At 41.4% G+C, this 21772-nt stretch overlaps 1 protein-coding gene across 1 annotated transcript; it reads right to left on the minus strand.

Annotated features, from left to right (window-relative positions):
- Window positions 1-1253: 1253 nt before the first annotated feature.
- det1 (DET1, COP1 ubiquitin ligase partner) lies at window positions 1254-20898 on the minus strand. The gene is made up of 9 exons (XM_011476334.3): window positions 20700-20898; window positions 15265-15540; window positions 14920-15180; window positions 14634-14846; window positions 14337-14560; window positions 11801-11930; window positions 11336-11526; window positions 10575-10766; window positions 1254-1986 (listed from the first exon to the last, which is right to left on the minus strand). The coding sequence occupies exons 1-9, from the start codon at window positions 20721-20723 to the stop codon at window positions 1797-1799; spliced, it is 1701 nt and encodes a 566-aa protein (XP_011474636.1). The 5' UTR covers window positions 20724-20898; the 3' UTR covers window positions 1254-1796.
- Between the last annotated feature and the right edge of the window lie 874 nt (window positions 20899-21772).

Below are 21772 nucleotides of genomic sequence, written 5' to 3' on the forward strand. Positions count from 1 at the left end.
CTTTAAACTAAATCTTAAAAAATTAGTTATTAAACTTTACCATCACCTATTAGTAAACTGGAAGAGGCCTCGGACCGCAGTCCGTCTGTCTGCTCTGCGTGATCGACTCAGGAGAACAGTGTCCCCCAGGAGAACCGTGCCTACGAGCAGAGGAGCAGCTTTGGGACGGTGTATGAGCTGGAGGCAGAATGCAGAAATGCAACTCCACACAGTCCTGAGAAACCATGTAAACAATCATGTGACTTTCTGTTTCCAATCATGTCCAGACAAAATAAAAGCTGATGCTATTCCCACACATTTACATGGAGCCAAAAAGAGTTTTAAACCCTTGTGCTATTCTATGACCCCACCCTTACATTGACGTGTTCTCCCTACCATAACGAAGGTGGATAAAGGTGAAGAGGATTTCATGTAATCCATGGACAGCAGTGAAGATCACAAATCATTGAAGAAAAAAGGTGCTGCGCACTGTCTAGTGGGTCTAGATGACCCAACTCCCAATGGTAAAGTGCTTAGGATAGCACAAGGGTTAAGTTCATCCATGGCTAAATGTTGTTAGCACGTATTAGCCTAATCCTAACCCTTCTTCTTCCTTAGAAAATTATGACCGAACAGGCACTTAATAAAAAATCATAATAATAAAAACCCTTTTAGAAGATCCTCTCGCTCTATGCCACAGATTTGTTTGTTTACAACAAAACTCTGCATTTCTTCTTTAACGGCCATTTACGTCATTTATGGGGTCCTGCGCAGGTCTAAATGATTTATTCCTTTCGAAAGTGTAAATGTAAATGTCTGTTATAATTGGATGAAGATTTTCTAGGATCATGTACACAGCTCAATTTTAATCCGAACTTTGATCCGATCAAAGATATTTTCCACACGTAACCGCAGCTAATGTTAGCTAATTTAGCATAGGATCAAAATATTCTTTCACTTTAGTGCAGCTATAGCATTTTAGTGTAATTTATTTTAGTTAAATGTTTAGGACCCTGCTTCTTTTTTCCAGCCATCTTATTAACCAGCTAATTTAGTTTTTAAATATTTTTTGCAGTTATACGCAAAAACAATGTTACCTAACTTTTTGTTTTTGCCGAGTCATCTTCTGGCTTCAAAGCTTTGGAGTTCAAGTACTTCTGGTACACAAAAAATCTACATCTTCTTTTGAAATCACAAACAATTAGATATGATAAAACAAGTTATTCTGTTTAAAACAGGTATTTTTTAGTCTTTTCATTGTTTTTCTGCAAAATAAACACAAAGCTTTTAAAAATATTTTATTGGTGCACAGTATGTACAGTTAAAATGTAAAAAAAAAAAAAGGTAGAAACCATAAAAAAAGAAATAGCCCAGGTCACTCAATTTGTGTAAGAAAAGGTAGACTTGCTGGAGAGCCAGTTGAAAACCAATGGGATAAGCTTTTCTGACAAGAATAAAAAAAAGAAAACACCTCTGGTTTCTTCTAAGAGGTCCAGCTACCTGCGGCTTCCACCTCCATGCCACATCAATCACTCTCTCCACATATCCATTTACACTTCTTCCAGCCTTTCCTCCCCACAGCTCCTCTTTTGTTCTGGAGAGAAAGGGGGAAAGAGGAGGTAGAAAAGGAAAAGGTGGATTGCTGCCTCCTGGCTGAGGAGGAAGAGGAGTGGGGGCAGAGGTGGAGTGACCACAGTATGATGGTAAAAAATAAAAAAACGGAGAAGAGGAGCAGCCACTTGGAGTGTTTGGCGGACGGTTTCCATCAGCTGCTGAAAGAAACCCAACAGCTCCTCCGAGTCCTGTAGCAGCAGTGATCACGCACAGTTGTGCCTCATGTGGAAATTGACCACGTACTCTGCGTTGGTGCGCTGCACAGAGATCGCGAAAGGCTCAAACGGGTGGAAAGTGAAGGCGACCAGGCGGCGAACGGCATGATTCACCGGCCGTCCCAGCAACCCCGCCTGGATCTTAAACTTTAGCAGACCGGAATCTCGAGCGTAAAACCTGAAGGAGAGACAAATCTGTTACTCAATGACTAATATTTCCTCAAAACCACAAGTCTTATTTACAAACAACTGTTGATATGTTAGTTTGCTGAGATACTGATCCTGTCGAGCAAATAAAATCAAGTCTATATGCAAAACAAATTACCGGTAGCAAAAAAAAATCATTCTACCATGAAAACCCCTTTTGAAAAGTGTCTTAAAATCAGAAATCCAAATCTTTGAGGACAGTTTCAAAAGTTCTTGCACCACATGAAGCGGAAAAAAATACTACAAAAATGTTGTGACCATTCTTATTCAGCAGCGTGTCAGAGAACATTGTTGGCCCACCCTAATGAAACCATGTTTTTAACATGTTCTTGTGGCATTTTTCTAATAATGAAGGACATATATAAAGAAAAATTAAGCTCAAAGTAGCACTTCTGAGTATTTCTTTATTCAAATTGTTGTGAATAAGGAGCAGACAAAAATGCAGTTTGGAAAATATTTTATTCGTTACATAGAAAAGAGGTTAGTCCTAGAGTGGTGACGGTTTGGGATTTTGGATCACCGCGGTGATGAAGCAGCAAGAGTCGCGGTGTCACGGTTAACTTATCGCAAAATAGAGCAAAAAGTGAACAAGTGCCGCTTAAATGAGTTGTGCTGCTGCTGCTTTTATTTGTCCGTCTTCATGTTGCGTGACAGGAACACCAACATGTTAACTATGTCAGGTTTCAGCAAGGATCTTAACGGGGTGACGATGTTGCCAGCCGCACTGAATACACACTCCGATGGAGTGCTCGTAGCGCAGAGGTGGGCACTGAGGGCCGCATTCCTGCATGTTTTCCAGCATACCCTGCTCTGGCATGTTCTGATTGCCTGGACACACCTGAACCAGGTAATCAGCCATGAGTAGGGCAAGATTATTGGCTGGACACACCTGAACCAGGTAATCAGCCACGAGTAGGGCAAGACTATCTGGAAATCATGCAGACACACCGGCCCTCGAGGCCTGGAATTGCCCACCCCTGTCGTAGCGCATACAGACAAATATTTTCTTGCCACTTTTGACAGAAGAGGGAATCGAGCCTGATTATTCCGCCACCAGGCAAGCGGATCAGAGTGCAGATCGAGAGCTTCCTCCTGCAAATATCTCGTGACTTCCGTGTCTGCACAGATTCTTTTTGGACTGTTATAGTTACGCTATTGTCTTTTATGTCTGTGTTTGTGTGTATTTAATTTAACATTATCTGTAAACATGACAAGTACTGAAACATGGCAAGCAGTTAATTAAAAATCAGACACACACAAAAAATCCCCCATATTGTTTAATGGACTGTCCCTCCCTTGAGCAGGAGGATGCGGGCTTTTTCCCCCAGTTTCTTTCTCTCTTTCGGCTTTTCCCATCAGGGGTCACCACAGCGAATCATCCTTTTCCACCTCACTCTATCATGAAAATTTTCTACCCTAACATTAGCAAACTTCATGTCCTTTGTTAAGACATCCATATATCTCCTCTTTGGCCGTCTTCTTGCCCTCCTGCCAGGCAGCTCCATCTCCAACATCATTCTACCAATATATCCACTATCCCTCCTCTGAACATGTCCAAACCATCTCAGTCTGGCTTCTCTGACTTTGTCGCTAATACAGGCAACATGAGCCGTCCCTCTGATGTACTCGTTCCTTATCCTGTCTAACCTGGTCACTCCTAAAGAGAACCTCAACATCTTCATCTCCGCTACCTCCATCTCAGCCTCTTGTCTCTGTCTCACTGCTACCGTCTCTAACCCATAGAGCAGAGCTGGTCTCACCACTGTCTTGTACACCTTTCCATTGAGTCTTGCTGACACTCTTCTGTCACACAACACTCCTGACAATTTCCTCCACCCGCTCCAACCTGCCTGCACTCCCGTCAAAGCGTCACTTTTTAAAAAACGCCTCGGGTTCGTTTTCTTGGTTTGACGCGCCGCGTCAAAAACTATACGACCAATGAGAATGGCGCTTTTGCACACGTGTCTGGAGCTCCTGAAGTTACAGTAAAACACAACTTGGGGGCGCTCAAACACAAAACTGCCTTTCTGAGCACACATACCAGCGAAGAAGATATACGCCAAGTAGCGTCTACACTGCCGCAAAGAAATAATGACGGACATTCTAAAATATCCCAGAAAACGCTCATGATACATTTTCAGCTCTTGTACCAGTCGATAAAACTCCCCATGTTCTTCTCTTCTCGTAACTATGGGATGTACCCAAAATCGCCGTCTTTTCCGGCGTCTTTCATCATTCAACAGAATAAAAATTTCTTCATCGCTGGAACTGGAGCTGGAGCTACTGGTGCTGGAAATATTCATGTTTTCTTTGTATGATTCTGACAATCGCGTAAATACTTGCTCTCTTCTTCTGAGTGAAAAGCGACTTTAAGAATCGTAAAGTTGCGCAGCGCCACCTTGTGTACAGGAGTATTTCTGTTTTACATTAAGTGCCATCTAATGTCAGGGAATGAAATTGCATGTTCGCTCGGCTCATCGTCAGCGAAAATCACCTAGGTGTGAACACAAAAAACGTGTTGAAAAACGCTGGCGAAAAACGGCTGGCGAATATTCGTCCCGGTGTGTACGGGCCTTAACGCTTCTACCTTGATCCCTCTCGTTCAGACACATGTATTCTGTCTTACTACGACTGACCTTCATGCCTCTTCTTTCCAGAGCAAACCTCCACCTCTCTAGCTGTTCCTCCACCTGCTCTCTACTCTCACTGCAAATTACAATGTCATCCGCAAACATCATTGTCCAGGGAGATTCCTGTCTTACCTCGTCTGTCAGCCTGTCCATCAGCATAGCAAACAAAAAGGGACTCAAAGCTGATCCTTGGTGTAGTCCCACCTCCACCTTGAACTCCTCTGTCTGACCTACAGCACATCTCACCACCCTCATACTTCTCTCATACATGTCCTGAACTACTCTGACATACTTCTCTGCCATTCCAAACAACCTCATACAGTACCACAGCTCCTCCCTCAGCACCCTGACATACGCCCTCTTTAAATCTATGAATACACAATGCAGCGCCTTCTGACCATCTCTGTACTTTTCCATCAACATTCTCAAAGCAAAAATGGCATCAGTGGTGCTCTTACGGGACATGAAACCATACTGCTGCTCACAAATCTCCACCTTCTTCCTAAGCCTGGCTTCCACTACTCTTTCCCACAGCTTCATTGTGTGGCTCATCAACTTTATTCCTCTCTAGTTGCTGCAGTTCTGCGTGTCACCCTTGTTCTTAAAGATCGGGACCAGAACCTTCTCCTCCATTCCTCAGGCATCTTCTCACTCTCTAAAATCCTATTGAACAGACTCGTTAGAAATCCCACTGCTGTCTCTCCTAAGCACTTCCATACCTCCACAGGTACGTCATCAGGACCAACGGCCTTTCCGCTCTTCATCCTTTTCAGAGCCTTCCTAACCTCATCCTTTCCAATCTCTGCTACTTCCTGCTCCACAACAACCACATCTTACTCCCTTCTTTCCCTATCATTTTCCTCGTTCATCAGCTCCTCAAAATACTCCTTCCATCTTTTCTGTACACTCTCCTGGGTTGTTAGCACCTTTCCATCTCTGTCCTTAATCACCCTTATCTGTTGCACGTCCTTCCCATCTCTGTCTCTCTGTCTGGGTAGTCTGTACAAGTCCTTCTCTCCTTCCATTGTGTCTAACCTGTCATATAGCTCATCATAAGCTTTCTGTTTGGCCTTTGCCACCTCTCTCTTCACTCTACACTGTGCTTCCTTGTACTCCTGTCTACCTTCCTCAGTCCTTTCTACATCCCACTTCCTTTTTCCTCTGGACGCATTCCTGTACTTCCTCATTCCACCACCAAGTGTCTTTACCGTCTTTCCTCTTTCCAGATGACACACCTAGTACCTTCCTACCCGTCTCCCTGATAATCTCTGCTTTAGTTTCCCAGTCATCTGGAAGCTCATCCTGACCACCCAGGACCTGTCTCAACTTCTGCCTAAATTCCTCACAAGTTTCTTCATTCTGTAGCTTCCACCACTTGGTCTTCTTTTCTGTTTTCCCTCTCTTCTTCTTCCTGACCTCCAGAGTCATCGTACACACCACCATGCGGTGCTGTCTGGCTACACTCTCTCCTACCACCACTTTGCAGTCATTAACCTCTCTCAAATGACCTCGTCTACATAGGATGTAGTCCACCTGAGTACTCCTACCTCCACTTCTGTATGTCACTCTATGTTCCTCTCTCTTCTGGAAGTAAGTGTTGACTACAGCCATTTCCATCATCTTCGCAAAGTCCACCACCATCTGTCCCTCCAGATTCCTTTCCCCCAGTAAATTATTAAAAAGTAAATTATTAGCACAGAGGAATGTGTTTATTATAGTTCAAATCACACACCATATGCAGTCCTGTAACTTTCAAAAAAAAAAAAAAAAAACGGGCAGTGATGCGGTTATCGTCACACCCATAGCAAGTCCATTCTAATGCGTCCACTTGCAGACAAATAGATCAGTGTACATTTTTGTTTTCTTCATCTGAGCTGTAATGTTAGGGGGGGAAAGACCACTGGGAAATGCTTTGAAAACAGATCAAAAGATGATCGGAATGGGACTTTGAAAAATACTGACAGAACTGACAGAAAACTGGAGCTTATTGACATTTACCCCCCATTTATTAGTGATTTGTCTCATTACTAACAAGCAGCAACAAGTAGGAGTTTTCTGTTACTCCACCCTTCCCACTTGATACAACATTTTAGAAGGGACTAGTTCTTTACAAGTTGTATCCATGGAGGATACAACTCCATGGATAAACCCGTCTTGTTTCAACGTGATCTTAAAGACCTTTAGCTTTCCTTTGACTTCCACTTGTCCATTGAACTTCAGGAAGATAACAAACCCCGTATTAAAGTGTTCAGCTAGCAGCTCCATGGGGATCCTCTCATTAGCACTAAGGACAAAATCTTTGACCTTTTTTAAAGAGCCTTCATGACTGATCAGAGCAGATAGAGTTATCTATAGATGCTGAAAGTAACCTAAAGCCCTTTTAAAATAGCTTCTTTGAGCTCTGTGTATTAACAACCTCGACTTTTTTAAGATTTAATACTTTGTTTAAAGCTCCAATAATTTAACGGGGACTGTGGAGCAACTTAATTACCCGCTCTGATCATCTTTTGAGCTATCTGAAATTGAAAAACCTGTGTTGCTTTCAAGGACATAGTTTCTGCAGAGCGGCAGGAGTTTTATTAGAAATTCACCTCTGAGTTGTGGGCGAGACTGTTGGCGAGGAGGAACTCCATTCCCCCCTTGCTGTTCCCCATTGCTAAGTGCTCTCAATTTGAGCAGGGAGCTTGTCGCTCTATTTAATGTCACAAATACGCTTCATTTTTCCATCTGCTCCTGATTCACAATGATTTGAAAAAAGAAATACTCAAATGTAATTTTTAGGTTAAGTTTCTTTATATATGTCCTCCATAATCAGAAAAATGGCACAAGAACATGTAGAAATGACAAAAAATAGTTTTTATTTGAGTAGGTCTTTCAAAACGTAAACATGTTAATGCTCATAGAGGTCTTAGCATTCTTTTTTCAGTTTTTACATAAAAACATGTAAAAAAAAGTTTCTTTCATTGTAATTACCGTAATTTCCGGATTATAAGACGCTACTTTTGTCACACGCTTTCAACCCTGCGGCTTATTCAATGATGCGGCTAATTTATGCATTTTTTCTAACGGCCACTAGGGGCGCTCAAGCAGAAAAGGTAAGCGTGAGACAGGGGGAATACGGTAAATGAGTTGAGGAAGACGCAAGTTTAGTGTAAATTCCCTCTTTGAAGATGAATGTCACGAACATACACTTACTATGGTAATAGCAAAGTGCAAAACTACAAGCAGATGGTTCAAACTGTCCGTCATCTGAGCCGTCAACCAACGAACTGGCTACACTGGAGAAGTCTCCATTATCCATACACCGCTCAATTATGAACAGTTCCAGAGAGGAGGAGGCAATGACAGAAGCTGAATGCATAATGTCTTTTCCTATGTCAAGCCCATTTATTTTGACACCTCCACAAGCAGCCAAACAGCATGGAAGTCACTTCTGCTCCTAGGCCCCTAACTCATGGTGCAACAAATAGAAACACCCATGCTCAGCCCTATTTTGGCCACATGCCACAATCCTTTGCTGCCATAAGACCCAGCGTGCACGTGACCGCCACTACAATATGACGCAGCTATCAAGTTCAAAGCAATCGTTAAGAGCAGTGTGAAAAAATCCACCATCACCAACAGGTTTGGAAAAGCCGGTCTGCTGCGTGACGGAGAGGACAGCGCAACCTCAGGAGTGAATTTACCTCAGGATGAGAGTGACACTGACAGCGACAACGAAGGAGACACAGAGAGAGTGTGGCGTAGAATGTCTGACGCCAATTCCACTGAGGAGAAAGACTTCCATGGTTTCAGCGCACAGGAGGAAGATGAAGAAAGCTCTCAGTGACTTTCACGTTCATGTTTTTTAAACCAGCCCTGTTAGTGCTGTGTTACAGTGCGTCACTGTTATGGGAGAAAACTTCCGGCGAACGCGCTGCGCTTGCCCCTGAGGCACGCATACCTATAATTTACTGCTGCTCTCAGTGACTTTTACCTGTATGTTTTTTTAACCAGCCCTGTTAGTGCTGTTACTACCATATTGCTGCCGCGTCAGAGGCACTGTTTGGAAAGAAAAGCTTAGGTATATTATTAAAACTTTGAAAATTCTGTGTACCGTCTTTCTTCGTAAATATATCACGTGTTGAACCTTTCCTGCGATTACTTTTTTTCTTTCTTTCCTATCTTCCTTCGGTTGTTCACTTCCCTGTTCGGACCCCCAGAGCCTCCAGAGTGGGTTAATAAAGAATACTTTACCGTTCTGGGGGAAACCTTCTTTTATCACAGTTCTCTTTCATAACAAACATAAACACACACCCCCCAACACACTTTTGGTTTCACTGCCTCTTGCACTGCATGCAGGCTCTCCCCTATACATATACATCCTCAATCTACAACACATTGTGGCGACCTGGGGGTTAACCCCACCTTCAGCCCCTAAGACTCATGGGAAGTGGGGAATCGTGGGTGTAAAGTTCCTCACCATGAGTCAGGAGGCTGTGAGCAGAAGTAACATCCATGCTGTTTATGGGTATGGTCAAATAAGTGGGCTTAAATTCCATGTGCTTACCCCTCTCTGAGACTGTTTGGAATCGTAACTGGCAACTCGGCTGCCCGCTACAGTGGCGTACATGTGGCTTATAGATAGATGCGGCTTTTATATGAACAAAGTGGTTAATCCTATAAAAATGTAATGGTTACGGTTTGTAATCAGGTGCGCTCAAAAGCCCAGAAATTACGGTAACCTGCTTTTCAGCAGTTTCCATAGATTTTTTTTTATTATTCCTGCAAAGGAGGTTTACAAAGTATTGCTGGTCTGTTTGTTCAAGTTTGGTAAAAATACACAATAGAATAATGCAGCCACTAAATGCCTCAGTAGATAAGTAAAGGGCCTATACCATGGTATTCTTAGGCCTTTTATAGTAAACATGTCCATGTACAGGATAATATATTACCTTTGGCACACAAAAAAAACATTTTTTAATGAAACGAGATATTTTCGAAGTTAATTTTCCTGCCTGGAAGTAAGACAACTGGATCTCTGAGGCATCGCCTTTTGCTCCGTGTAGGTACCGCCCACTTCAGGTCCTACCTAGACCCGGCCTCGGCAGCGTTTCCGCCACAAAAACAGACAACACTTTGGGGTTTCTTTGGGTGAGGAATGAAAATTATAATACACTTAAAAGCTAAAATAAATTAAGTTTGCATGGTGTTGGCCCTTTAAGTCAAAAATTTAAGTAGTGACCTAAGCCTTTTAAGGATTATTTATACTGCAGTGGTTTTACATCTTAAATCCAACAGCAGATAAAAGACTACAGACATTTATTTCCTGAATTTCTAAGTTTGAAAAAAAAGTTCCAAGCTTGACCACTATGGGACAAAACCCACTTATCTGTGGGAAACAGGCTGAATCCGAATTGCTTCCCTACCCCACTGGCTTCAACCCCATTGCTCCAATTGTATGAACATTTGAAGCTGTAGTGGTGTCTGAAAGTGTTTTTTGAAGCAAGAGCCGTAGCAACATAGGACTTGCTATCCCTCTACCAGTAGGGTGATCCGTGTAGCGCTTGTGGGCAGAGGAGAAACAGTCGGAAGCACAAAAGTTTACACTTAAATGTAAGTATTGAGTTTCTGTTTTTGCACGACTTTCTAAAGTTTTAAAACCTATGGGTATTTTCCAAGCACTGGGAGTTATGCGCCAAGGTACATGATGGGCGAATATTTATGACATCATCGAGCGGTAGTAACGTCCGAATTTGAAGACACTATTTTTATCCCATGTCACTTTGCGTGGAGGGATAAATGTAGTGGTAGGGAGAAGCCATAGGGGTAGGGTAGATATTCGGATTCGGCCTTACAGTTTTTTTCCATAAAATCTTGAACACCGCATCAAAATGACAGTGAAGTTTGGCTAAGGTTTGGTTGGTGAACATCCTGGTTCTGGTCTTACCTGATGGGGTGGTCTCCACAGGTCTTGGGCCTCTCCATCACAGACACCCACTTGTCGTCGTAGCTGAAGAGTGACAGATCTAGGTAGGGGCTGCTGCTGTACGACTGGGCGCTAATGGGCAGCTGACCGAGCAGCCGGCGTACAGCTTCCGTGTGGCCGCCATATTTGGCGTTCACGATGGTGTCTTTGAACCTAAAAATGCAGCGTAACGCAGGTCTAAAAAAACAGCAGCCATGTTTGGAAAAATACACAGTTTTTCATTGATAAAACCTTTCATTCATGTTTTTGTGCGGCGCTTTTTCACGTTGTTTTGCGAGTAGGATGTCACGTTGGGCTGAGGCCCTCGGAACCTGTCTGTGCTGCTGGTACAAATCCAGCTTTCTGAATGTTCTCACCAGCTTTCAATATCTTCTCCACTTCTCTGTGACATCAATTTTCACCAATCGAAAATCCAATTCTAAACTCTTTTCCTCTCAAACCATCCTCCATCCCCTCACCCTCCACTACGCTGCTGAGTCCAGCCCCCAAATTCAATCACTGCTCCTCCACGCACACTGATAGCCTCAATGTCTCTTCTACATTCTGATTAAGACTCCCTTCTCCCGTCCACCTCCTTCTCCTCTTCCTCCAGGCGATCCCCGATGATCCCCACAATTTTTAAATCCTCCCTGACATTTGCCTGCGTGACACCAGGTGCACTCTTCTTTCTGACCGTCTATGACGTTTATACGAGCATGCAGCAGCTGCATTTGGGTCAGTACCTTCTCTGGACCTGCCGGGCGTAGTTGTTGGATGAGGCGGAGCACGGGAACTGGACGGCCTGGCTGTGCAGGGTTGCATTTCGGAAGAGGTCGCAGAAGTTTTCAAAGAGCTCCAGCAACTGATCCGATGTATTCTCGAAGACGGCCAGAACCTTGGTGGAAACCATGTTGTAGACCACAAAAAACGACGGCTAAGAGAGATGAGAGGAGCTTGTAAAGACTGAGAGAAAAGATCGGTTTCCATGAGGTTACTTTATATACATTCTCTTTTGATAATATCTGAATAGCTAATAAGCAGACGAGTGACAAAGCCTGATTTTAATGAGCTGTGAACAAGTCACAGGACTGAACACGTCCCTGGAGACCTCAGAGAGGAATTCCTGCCGCAAAAACAAGGACTGAGGAAACCAGGGGCGCACAACAAAGAGCACGGAGGAAGGAATCCTCCTGTGTTTGTGTTGGTACCTGAGACGGGTCGGTGACTCGGAGCGTGACCACATCCTCGCTGGTGTATTTGATGAAGAGGTGATGCTCATCCAGCAGCTGCATCTTCCACATCCTCAGCCGTCTCAGCTGATCAAAAAACTGGAAAAACCTTTTAAAAAAATCCATAAAATGATCTTATAAAGATCTGTCAAGACTTTAAAATACAAATGATTTTACTACAGAAGAGGCAGACTCCAGGCTTGGGGGTCTGCTGGTATTTACAGACCCTGCTGTACCCACTGCTGATTACCTGAATCAGGTGTATTTTCCAGTAAGAAGCAACAGGCTGGTTAGCAAAATTGTAGGATACTGAGCCTTAAGGTCTGTGGTAGGATTTGTAACATTTCTTTAACACGAACTGTTAGACCATACTTATCAGTTTTCTTCATTTCACAAGAACATATTTGTAAATTCTGCAAAAATCTGCCAGTTATCCCACTAAAAAGATGAGACGTCGTCTGTAATTTTCATCATAGAAACACTTCAATTGTGAGAGACAGAATGTAAAAAAAGATTCTAAGAAATCACATTGTTTGATTTGTAAAGAATTTATTTGTATAATGATGCAGACAATAAACATTTGGCTCCAAGAAGACCCTCACAGACCTGATATTACTTCTTTAAAAAGCTCTTCTATACTCCACTAGTAACCTGTTTTCTTGTCACCTCTTTGAACTGGTTTTCTGTATTACCTGTCAATACCCTTAAAGAATCAGACTACAACCTCTCTACCATGAACAAGGCCAAAGGGCTGTCAAAGGACATCAGAGACAAGATTATACACCTGAGCAAGACAGAGAGAAGAGATCAACTGTTGGAGTAATTAATAGAAAATAGAAGAAAAATCTCCATAAAGGGCTCCATGAAAGATCTCACCTGGTGGAGAGCAAATGATCTAGAGGGATTCTTACTTTGGGAGAATGACATGAGGACAAATGAGACCAAGATAAAACTCTTTGGTGTGAACACCACTTGGAGGAGGGAGAATGCTCAGTTGCATCTCATGAACACCATATCTACTGTAAAGCATCGGGTTGGAAACATCATGCCCTGGTTCTTTTCTGTCGGATTGACAGGACCACTGGCTCATCCGTGCTCCTGTTCCTGACCGTGTACCTCGCTCCTGCTCCTACACCTGGCTGTGGATCCTGCCTCCGGCTCGACTCGCGCCCCTGACTGTCCCCCCAACCACGGCTGGATGAAGCTCGTCTGCTGGACTTTAAATATGTAGTTGTAGATTTAGATAAGTTAATTCTTCTCTAAGAGTTCTGGTAAATCGCCTGTCCGTCCTGGGGGAGGATCCCTCCTTCATGTGGGCACCCCTAAGGTTTCTTCGTTGCTTTTTTCCGGAATCCGTTTTTTTAGGAGTTTTTCCTTACCACGAAGGGGGGTCTAAGGGCAGGGATGCCAGTATAGTCACTTTGTTAGTTCAATTTAGTATTTTCCTATTGAATTCTATGTATTCATGATCATTTTGATTTTATGTTTAACTTTTTCAATTACCGAACCGATAGAGACGACTGTTGTTGTGATTTTGGGCTATACAAATAAAATTGAACCACTGTCAATTTGGCATGGAGCCAAGTATGAAGAGATTTTGAACAAAAATTTCCGTCCATCAGTAAGAGCACTGAGGATGGGCGGATCTTTCAGCATGAAAACGATTCCAAACATCACCTGGGCAACAAAGTGGTGGGTACGTAAAAATCATTTTAAGGTTCATACAGCCCCTCACCCCCCCAAGGAAAGAAAAAAGGGAAAAAGACAACTGCTGAGAAAATCTGCATGGAAGAATGGAAAAGAGAACCAAACATGGAAAAGGGCAACCAACACTGGAGAGCAGCTTCTATTGTCACAACATCTCTTCAAAGTTGCAGGTTTTTGAAAAGAGGTGTCAATAAGAGACGGGCCAACTCAGCTTAGTTTTATGAAGAAACGAGAAAAACAAGCTGCATTCACTGCTAGCTGGTATAAATACCCTCAGGAACAAGAGAAGATCTCATCTTCTGTGGCCAAAAAAACACTACTTCAGCACTTTGATAAACTCAAGAATTTGCAGAATTCCTCCTCCTGAGGTTGACAGTGTTGATATGTACCAAAGTGCTTCAATACGGGAGGGATAAGACCAAAACATGTCAAGATCTGCTTTAATGTCTTCCTTTGAACCAATTGGATAATTGGATGCCACTTTTTTTTTAAACAATAGAATTTATATCAAATGAAAAAGAAGATTGTTTCAAAGTTGTGCTCAGAAACCTGGAAAAGTCAGTATTTAACTTAAATATCTTAAATGTACAAAAACAATGCAGCAGAAAATGTATCCAAGAAAACCCTCAAAATGTCTTTGAAATCAGCAACTGTTGACAGACGTGTAAAAAAAGAAGGAAGACGGTCTTCTGTGTTGTTGTAGCACTTTGACCAAAGTAAATCAAAGAGAAAAAACATTTCTTGTGAGAAAAGAAGAAAATCTGAAGAATGACACCAATAATATAGGAAAAAGACTTGTATGCCTTACCTTCTCTTGGCAGTGGCACTTCCGTCCTGCTCCGCCCTTCTCCACAGGTAAACCAGCAGTCTGTGCTTTAGAGAGTTTATGGTTTTGTCAGTGTACAGCCGCGGAAAGCCGGGCTGACTCTCTGCCTGAGCCTCTGGGTAAACTGCCGACAAAGTTAGGAGGTCATCCTCGTAGCAAAAGCGACCGATAGTCCTTACGTCCAGAAACGTTCCCTCAGAAGTTACCTGACAGACGAATGAGGGGGAAAATAAGACAAGAGACACAAAAGTTTAGGAGCAAACGTGTGAATGTGGTCACCTGGAAGACGTGGATGGTCTGCTGCTGGACAGACAGCACGGCCAGGATGTTTCTGTAGAGGTACAGACCCTGATTATGCGACAGAATGATCTTGTCACACTTAAAGGACCTGGTGTCACACAGTCGACCCGTGTGGAGGTCAATAATATGAAGGGAGTAGTCTTCCAGGGGAGATCGTGGATTTGGAGTCACAGACTCATTGTTGCGATACACCTGGAAGAAGATCAAAGGAGATGAGCACAGATTTATTAACAGACGAAAGCGAGAATGAAGTCAATGTTCTTACTTCAAAGAAGTACGGCGGCGGTTCTTCTGGGACGTAAACAGCTGAACCCACAATAACGTAGCGGCAGTCGTCTGTGAATAGACTGCACTCCCGATTAAGGTGTTCGCCATTAGAGGCCACGTTAGTGACATGGAGCAAAGAGAAGAAGCGCTCAAACAGCCGGCCTCTGATGTTGAGGAAGCGTTGGTCGGTGGAAAGAGTCTCTCCCTCCTGGTTCCTCAGGAGGTCCTGGGCCGCTTGGCAGCCCTGATATTCATATATCTGCAGGAGAACAGAGTTTGGTTTCACCTGAATCTCAGCTGGAGTTCTGATCACAGAGGTTCAGGGTAAAACGGTTCCTCTTACTTCCAAGGACGTCTGATCAGAGGAGAAGGCGATGAAGCATCGTCCATCTGGTGAGAATTTCCTGAGAAAGCAGGGGGGCTTTTCTACGTTGACCACAGTGAAGTTGGGGAACAGGTTCTGATGAAAGCAGCGTACTCGGTACCAGTGAGCTCCAGGTCTGCCGGAGCAGATCCTTCGTCTTTCCAGACGATGGACGACATTCTGATTCTGGATGAGTCTAGGCTTCAATGTCGGGATGTCGTCGTCCATTACAGAGAGAATAGGAGGGTTCTGGTCCTTAAAAGGTGGATTAGACAAACAATAAAAAACCTGTTTATGCCTAACCCTTACCTGTCAGGAGGCAGACACAGGACAGCTCATGCTGCGCCATTTCATCCTACTGTACGACCTTTTGTTTTTGGCTGACAAACATACACCGATTATATTCTTAAAGCCAAACATCTGGCTCTGGATTGAAGATGAGATCTATTATCCCAACCGAACAACCAAGAAATTTCATTTTTAATAACGTCGTATTTATCCCTCAAGCTAATGCTTTAAAATTTTCTGCAGGAAGCAGGGTTTCTCAAAAGTCAGCATAGGGGGCTACTAAGGAGCAAATCAAAGGTTGTCACCATCGGGCAGCAAAGGGGCTCTGGGGGTCTTTTCCTCCATGAAATCTTTGAAAATTAGGGCCCTTTATTTGCATTTTTAAGACATCTGGGGCATTATTTCTTCTGATTTGAAAGCGGTAGACAAGAGGGATTTTCTACTTAACTTCTACTCTATCCCTGTTGACAACTGTGATTCCCCCCAACCTGTTTTCCTGTGACTGCTTATCAAAATGCAATAAAAATTATGAAGTGACCTGGCCTTTTAACTGGTTATCTATGTTTTCGACCAATCACATATGTTTGTTTGTTTATTTGACGACATTTTTTCAAAGTATCTCTTTTGTTGATTTTTAATCATCTTTGTTCTCTACTTTTGGCGTTTTCACTCCATCAATTAAGTGTTTTATTTTCTATCAAAAATACGTTTTTTATTTTATTCTTTAGAACAGCAGCACAACACTGTGCTGAAAAAAGCCTCACAGTAGCCCCCATGAGGGATGACAATTCATTCCTTAACTTTTTCTTAAGAAAGTGAAATAGCACAAAATGAATTCATCAATTGTACAAACATGTAGAGGAAAAAAAAGACAGATTTACTAAAGAGGGCAGATTGATAACAAATATACTTTTTCTGCGTCTGGGTTATTTATTTTCATATGAAATCTAAGCAAAACCAGCCTGAAAACCTTATAATGTTTTAGATTCTTGCTGTTATGTCATTGACATTAAAGATTCAGCACTCTTAATAGGGGGTAGGCCTGCACAATATACCGCAAATTTATCGTTATCGCAATATCAAGCAGTGCAATATCCATATCGCAAAAGTCAGCAAAAATCGCAATAAATGGTTACCTTAAATGTGCTAAAACAATCCTATGGCAGCTTCAAACATTTAACGAATCAAATAAATCCATTTATGCATTTGACCAATTGGATGGACCCTTTCCGATGTTGACCAATCAGATGAGTCCTTTCATGTTAGATGTTTGCCCTCCTACATCAACGAGGGTCATTTGGAGTATCATTTTTTAAACTGTTGCAATGAGATGGTAATGATGTTTTTGGTTGTTTTGCTATTTGTTTATATACCGCAAATTATATCGTTATCGCAATATTGATCACTAATATCGCACATCGCAAGTTTTGGTCATATCGTGCAGCCCTAATAGGGGGGCTTTTTTTTAGCACAACACCGACTCTGTAATACTGCAAAGGTGCTGCTAATAAAGATCAATTCTAAGTGGATTATTGTCTGTTTTTAAATTTAGAGACTAACAGTTATTTATGAATGTCTTATGAATTAGTATTGTTATATTTATCCGCCACGTCTTAAATTCTTGTATGTGTGACATTGGCCCATGGTCACAAACTGGTGAACATTATAATAATAATAATAATGGATTGGATTTATCTGCGCTTTTCAAGACACCCAAAGCGCTTACATTGTGTCCATTATTCATTCACTCCTCATTCATACTTGGTGACGGTAAGCTACGGTTGTAGCCACAGCTGCCCTGGGGCAGACTGACAGAGGCGTGGCTGCCAGTTCGCGCCTACGGCCCCTCTGACCATCACCGGGATCATTCATACACATTCACACACCAGTGGAGCCACACTGGAGGCAAGGAGGGTGAAGTGTCTTGCCCAAGGACACAACAACATTTTTGGCTGGTGGGAGCGGGGATCGAACTGCCAACCCTTCGATCATTGGACGACCCGCTCAACCACATGAGCCACTGTCGCCCCACGATGGCATGATGGCATCAGCGTAACACTACACAGTGGTGAATTAACATCTATCACGCACAGACAGTAGAGCGGCATTGAAGAAAAAGATGTTCACCAAAAGGAGAACTAATTAACACAAATCATTTGGCACCAAATGAAACTTTTGTTGGTCATCAAAAGTAGGCTAGCTTCACTCACAGGCAGCAAATTTTATCGCCGTGCTACTTTTGAGGCCTGAAAAGCATCTCAAGAAACAGACGTTGACATTCAAAAGCATGGACACTGTTTTATCCGATTTTCACGTTTCCAATATTAATGGGCAAAGGGAGTTAGGGGTCTCACCAAAAATACAATGACTATGGGGTCTAGAAATTAGTTGATTAACCAGATAAGCGATTAGCAGACAGATGGCTGACCCAATACAGCCACCACAATGTCATGAGAAGCAACCGCAACTCCTTTATCCTAATTTAGATTAAAAGTAGAGGTAAAATTACAGAAATGGACCGGCTAAAGTCACAATCACAAAAAACAGTTCGTAAAACAAAAAACAAACAAACACAAAATAGATACAAACAAACCATACAGAATAAATATTTATACAAAAGAAGTTGTTCTTTTTCTGGATGCACACAGAAATATTTCCACTATTGAAATAAACCTGGTTTAAATTAAAAAGTAAAATTCTAGTTTATCAGGACAGATTTGTTTGTCTCGTTCTGAAACGGTCTGCATGTATGTTAAATAAAGGTTAATAATAATAATAATAACAAAAATGTGGAGCTCTAGTGTAAACATTAAAAACTTCTGGAATTCACTTTAATGCATTCAAAAATGTTTAAATAAAATATTACAAGATCAAATGTTCGATTTTGCACATTTTCTGTTAAGATCAGTTTGCTGAATACAAATAAACCAGACAGTTGCTCACATCAGACCATAAAACCATATTTATTGACATTAGCATGCTAATTATAAGGTAGCAAATGCTACCTTAAAGTCTACAAACAACTAGAATATTTTTGGATAAAATCTTTTAGATTCGAGGATAAATACAATAAAACTTAAAGAGCTCTTCAGTGAAATGACCTGTTTGTTTTACGACTGATTGTTTAATTGAATGACTTTTGCAACTGTGATAGCACAAAACGCTGGGGTCCTTGAAAACCTGTGCTTAAAACTATTTTAAAAGAAGAATAACGGCGTTCTTTTACTCATGCAAATGTGTCTGAGCTGCTGCGTTTTTCTTAAATCCAAACTGCTTTTTAAAGGTGTCCTTTGGGGTCAAACCAGGATCAGTTTAAAGCGAATGAAAAACTAGATTGTAAACTAGAATAAAAATTTCATATTTACATTTTTTGTCAATATTTATTTTAAGGTTACAATGTCTGAGTTTAAACTGCTTCAGATTTTCTACTTTTTTTCAAATTTACAATCAGTTTTTTTTGTCTACTTTAAGCTGACCCTGATTTGACCCGATAGGTGTGGCCTAACTTATCAACTTAAACAAGTCGAGCTTTTTAGTCAATGAGCGGGCCACAACGACCACGCCAGTCATGTGGGATGTCTCTTACAGTTTTAAATTGTCAAAACCTGATTTCTGCAGTCAGATCGGATGTTTACAGCATTCAGATCAGAGTCAATGAATCCAAACCAAAAATGCCCAAAAATGCATGGCTGCAGGCTGATACATAGGTACTGATTTATGGGATGCAAATGTTTGCAGTTTCATGTAAAATAGGTTAATAAATACACAAACAAAAAATCTAAAAGCAGAAGTTTGGCAAGATCAGAAGATAAGATGATATAACCAACATTTCAATGTTCAATTATATAACTAAATGTGCTTCTTAACCCTAGAGCAGGAAACCCTGGGATCGCTTCCCAGAGGCACAAAGACCTAAAAAAAAAAAAACAGTGGGTCTTTAGACAAGACCCTTTGCGCTGCTGCCTATCTGGGTCTCTTTGTGCCGTGAAAATACAAAATTGTGTCGTAAAAAGTCTCTGCCAAACCACCTGTGTGGATAAGTGAGAGTTGTTTTGCCGTAAAAACCCCTGACAGGATCGTCGAACGGTGAACAAAAAAAACTTGTAGCATTTTTCTCATAATGGAGGACATATATAAAGAATTTAAGACTAACACTGCATTTCTGAGTATTCAAATCGGGGTGAAAAAACACTTTGTTTAAAAAAGCTTTTTCGTGACACAGCAAGTGAAACAGGCAGGGCACAGTCTTCCTGCTCCGCTCCATTCTGATGCATTCACTTGCAGACAAATAGATCAACTAACGTTTTTATTTTCCTCATCTGAGCCGATATAAGACTCAAAACTGTATAGCTGGATAGCTCGAATATTGCTCCGCATTTTTGTTGTACCGATAATGTTAGCTTGGGGTTGCAAGGGGCTGTAAGCTTTCAAGAGAGAGTGTAAACAAAGGGATAATGGGATATCAGTGGAGGCTTACATCCATACCAATAGTCCCATGAAATGGTGATTTTTCTGCAGCTCAAATTTAATGTTGCTGTCAAGAGTTTGGACCAAAACCAGTTCATTTGCTCACATCACTCATTTCATGACATCCCTAAACTGGCTAGAAGACAAATATAGGAATAACAGGACTCTGAGATCCACAATCAGCTGGTCCAACCTCAAGCAAGAACCAAACAGGGTTAAATGTAAGCCTCCCACAGAGAATATAATATTCAAGGTGAAATCCACCAGTTTTTTCTCGATACGATTTCATACAAAACTATTTTTTAAAATTAGTGTAAATTTACCTTATCCTGAAGAACACATTGCAGTACTCTGAAAGGTACAGTTATAATAAAAAATCATTAGCGCTAAAGTTGAGCATTTATGGAACTAAATAAACTATAAAGTATAAGGGAATGAATAATTAGTTGCCCTAATATAAATTAAGACATAAAGGCTAAGTTGCTTTTTTATTTTATTTACAGTTGGATTAGACATGTCGAGGCAGAAAGTCTTAACTTAGCAAAGGTAAATAGGAGCTGCATTTTCCACCCTCTGACTACTGTAAATACAAACCTGGCAAACTGACAGTAAGGTTTTAGCTGAATAATCTTTTTTAGTTTGACTCAAATCTAACTTACATTTGCGGGCAAGCCGCCGCTCATCCGCTCCTTCTTGACGCTAAACGGAGGTCTCCGCCTTCATTGATCTCATAAAGTCCAAAAGTTGGTGAAAAGACAACTAAAAGTGCAGGTTTTCATGGCTTGAAATGCCCCGCTATTGGAACATTTTCTGAGCTCAGAAGCTGTTTGTTTGGAAAGAAGAGGAAACGCAGAAGAAGAAACCCGCCGGGTTTAAAGTGCTGTCATTTTAAACAGCGCCACACCATATCTGGTAGAAAGAGGTACTGCAGCACCCACAACATAAAATAAAAATATTTAAAAAAAAAATTACGATAGGTCAATAAGTATTTATATTTATGGAAAGGTTATTTATCTGTCATTTAAACAGTGTTAAATTTGTGAGAAATTCGTTTTGTTTTTGTAATAAATGTACATTGTTGTCATTTGATAGTTTTATTTGAAGCATAAAATCTGAAGAAACGGTAGAGATAATATTTTTATGCAGCTAAACTGACAATCAACAACATATAAAGGAACATACGCAAAGATGCAACATTCTGCTAACTGAAATATTAAAGTCTTAATTTATTATAATTGATTACAGGTAATGAAAATCCAAACGTGTCTCAGAAAATTAAAATATTGTAAAAAATGAAAAATAAATTAATGTTCTCACTGTGTCACACCCAGATATGTTAATTAACTGAAAAACAGATTTATTAAGCCTTTAAATTGTCTCTCTTCCCGGTTTAGATCACAGCCATGATGAAGAGCGATGGCCTGACAGGAGTAGCATGCTTCATGACCAGGATAAGCTACAAAAGAGATTTCCTATATGAGCTGGTTGATCACGAGTGCCGTATCCAAGCATATAACTAAAAATTAGGAGTAAAAAAAAGTGGGCTATAGAAAAAGATTCAGCAGAACGACACTCCTCAGAGAACTGTCCAACGAAAGAACCATTGCACATCACACAAACAAACATGAGCCACACATTACATTCCTATCTCAACACCCTGAAACAGAGACATATGAAGCATCTTTTGTGGTTGAAGTTGCTCAAAAGTTGAATGTTTTCTATTTGGATTAAA

The sequence above is a fragment of the Oryzias latipes genome, chromosome 6 (assembly GCF_002234675.1).
Source record: "Oryzias latipes chromosome 6, ASM223467v1".
In the NCBI taxonomy this organism is placed as follows: Eukaryota; Metazoa; Chordata; class Actinopteri; order Beloniformes; family Adrianichthyidae; genus Oryzias; species Oryzias latipes.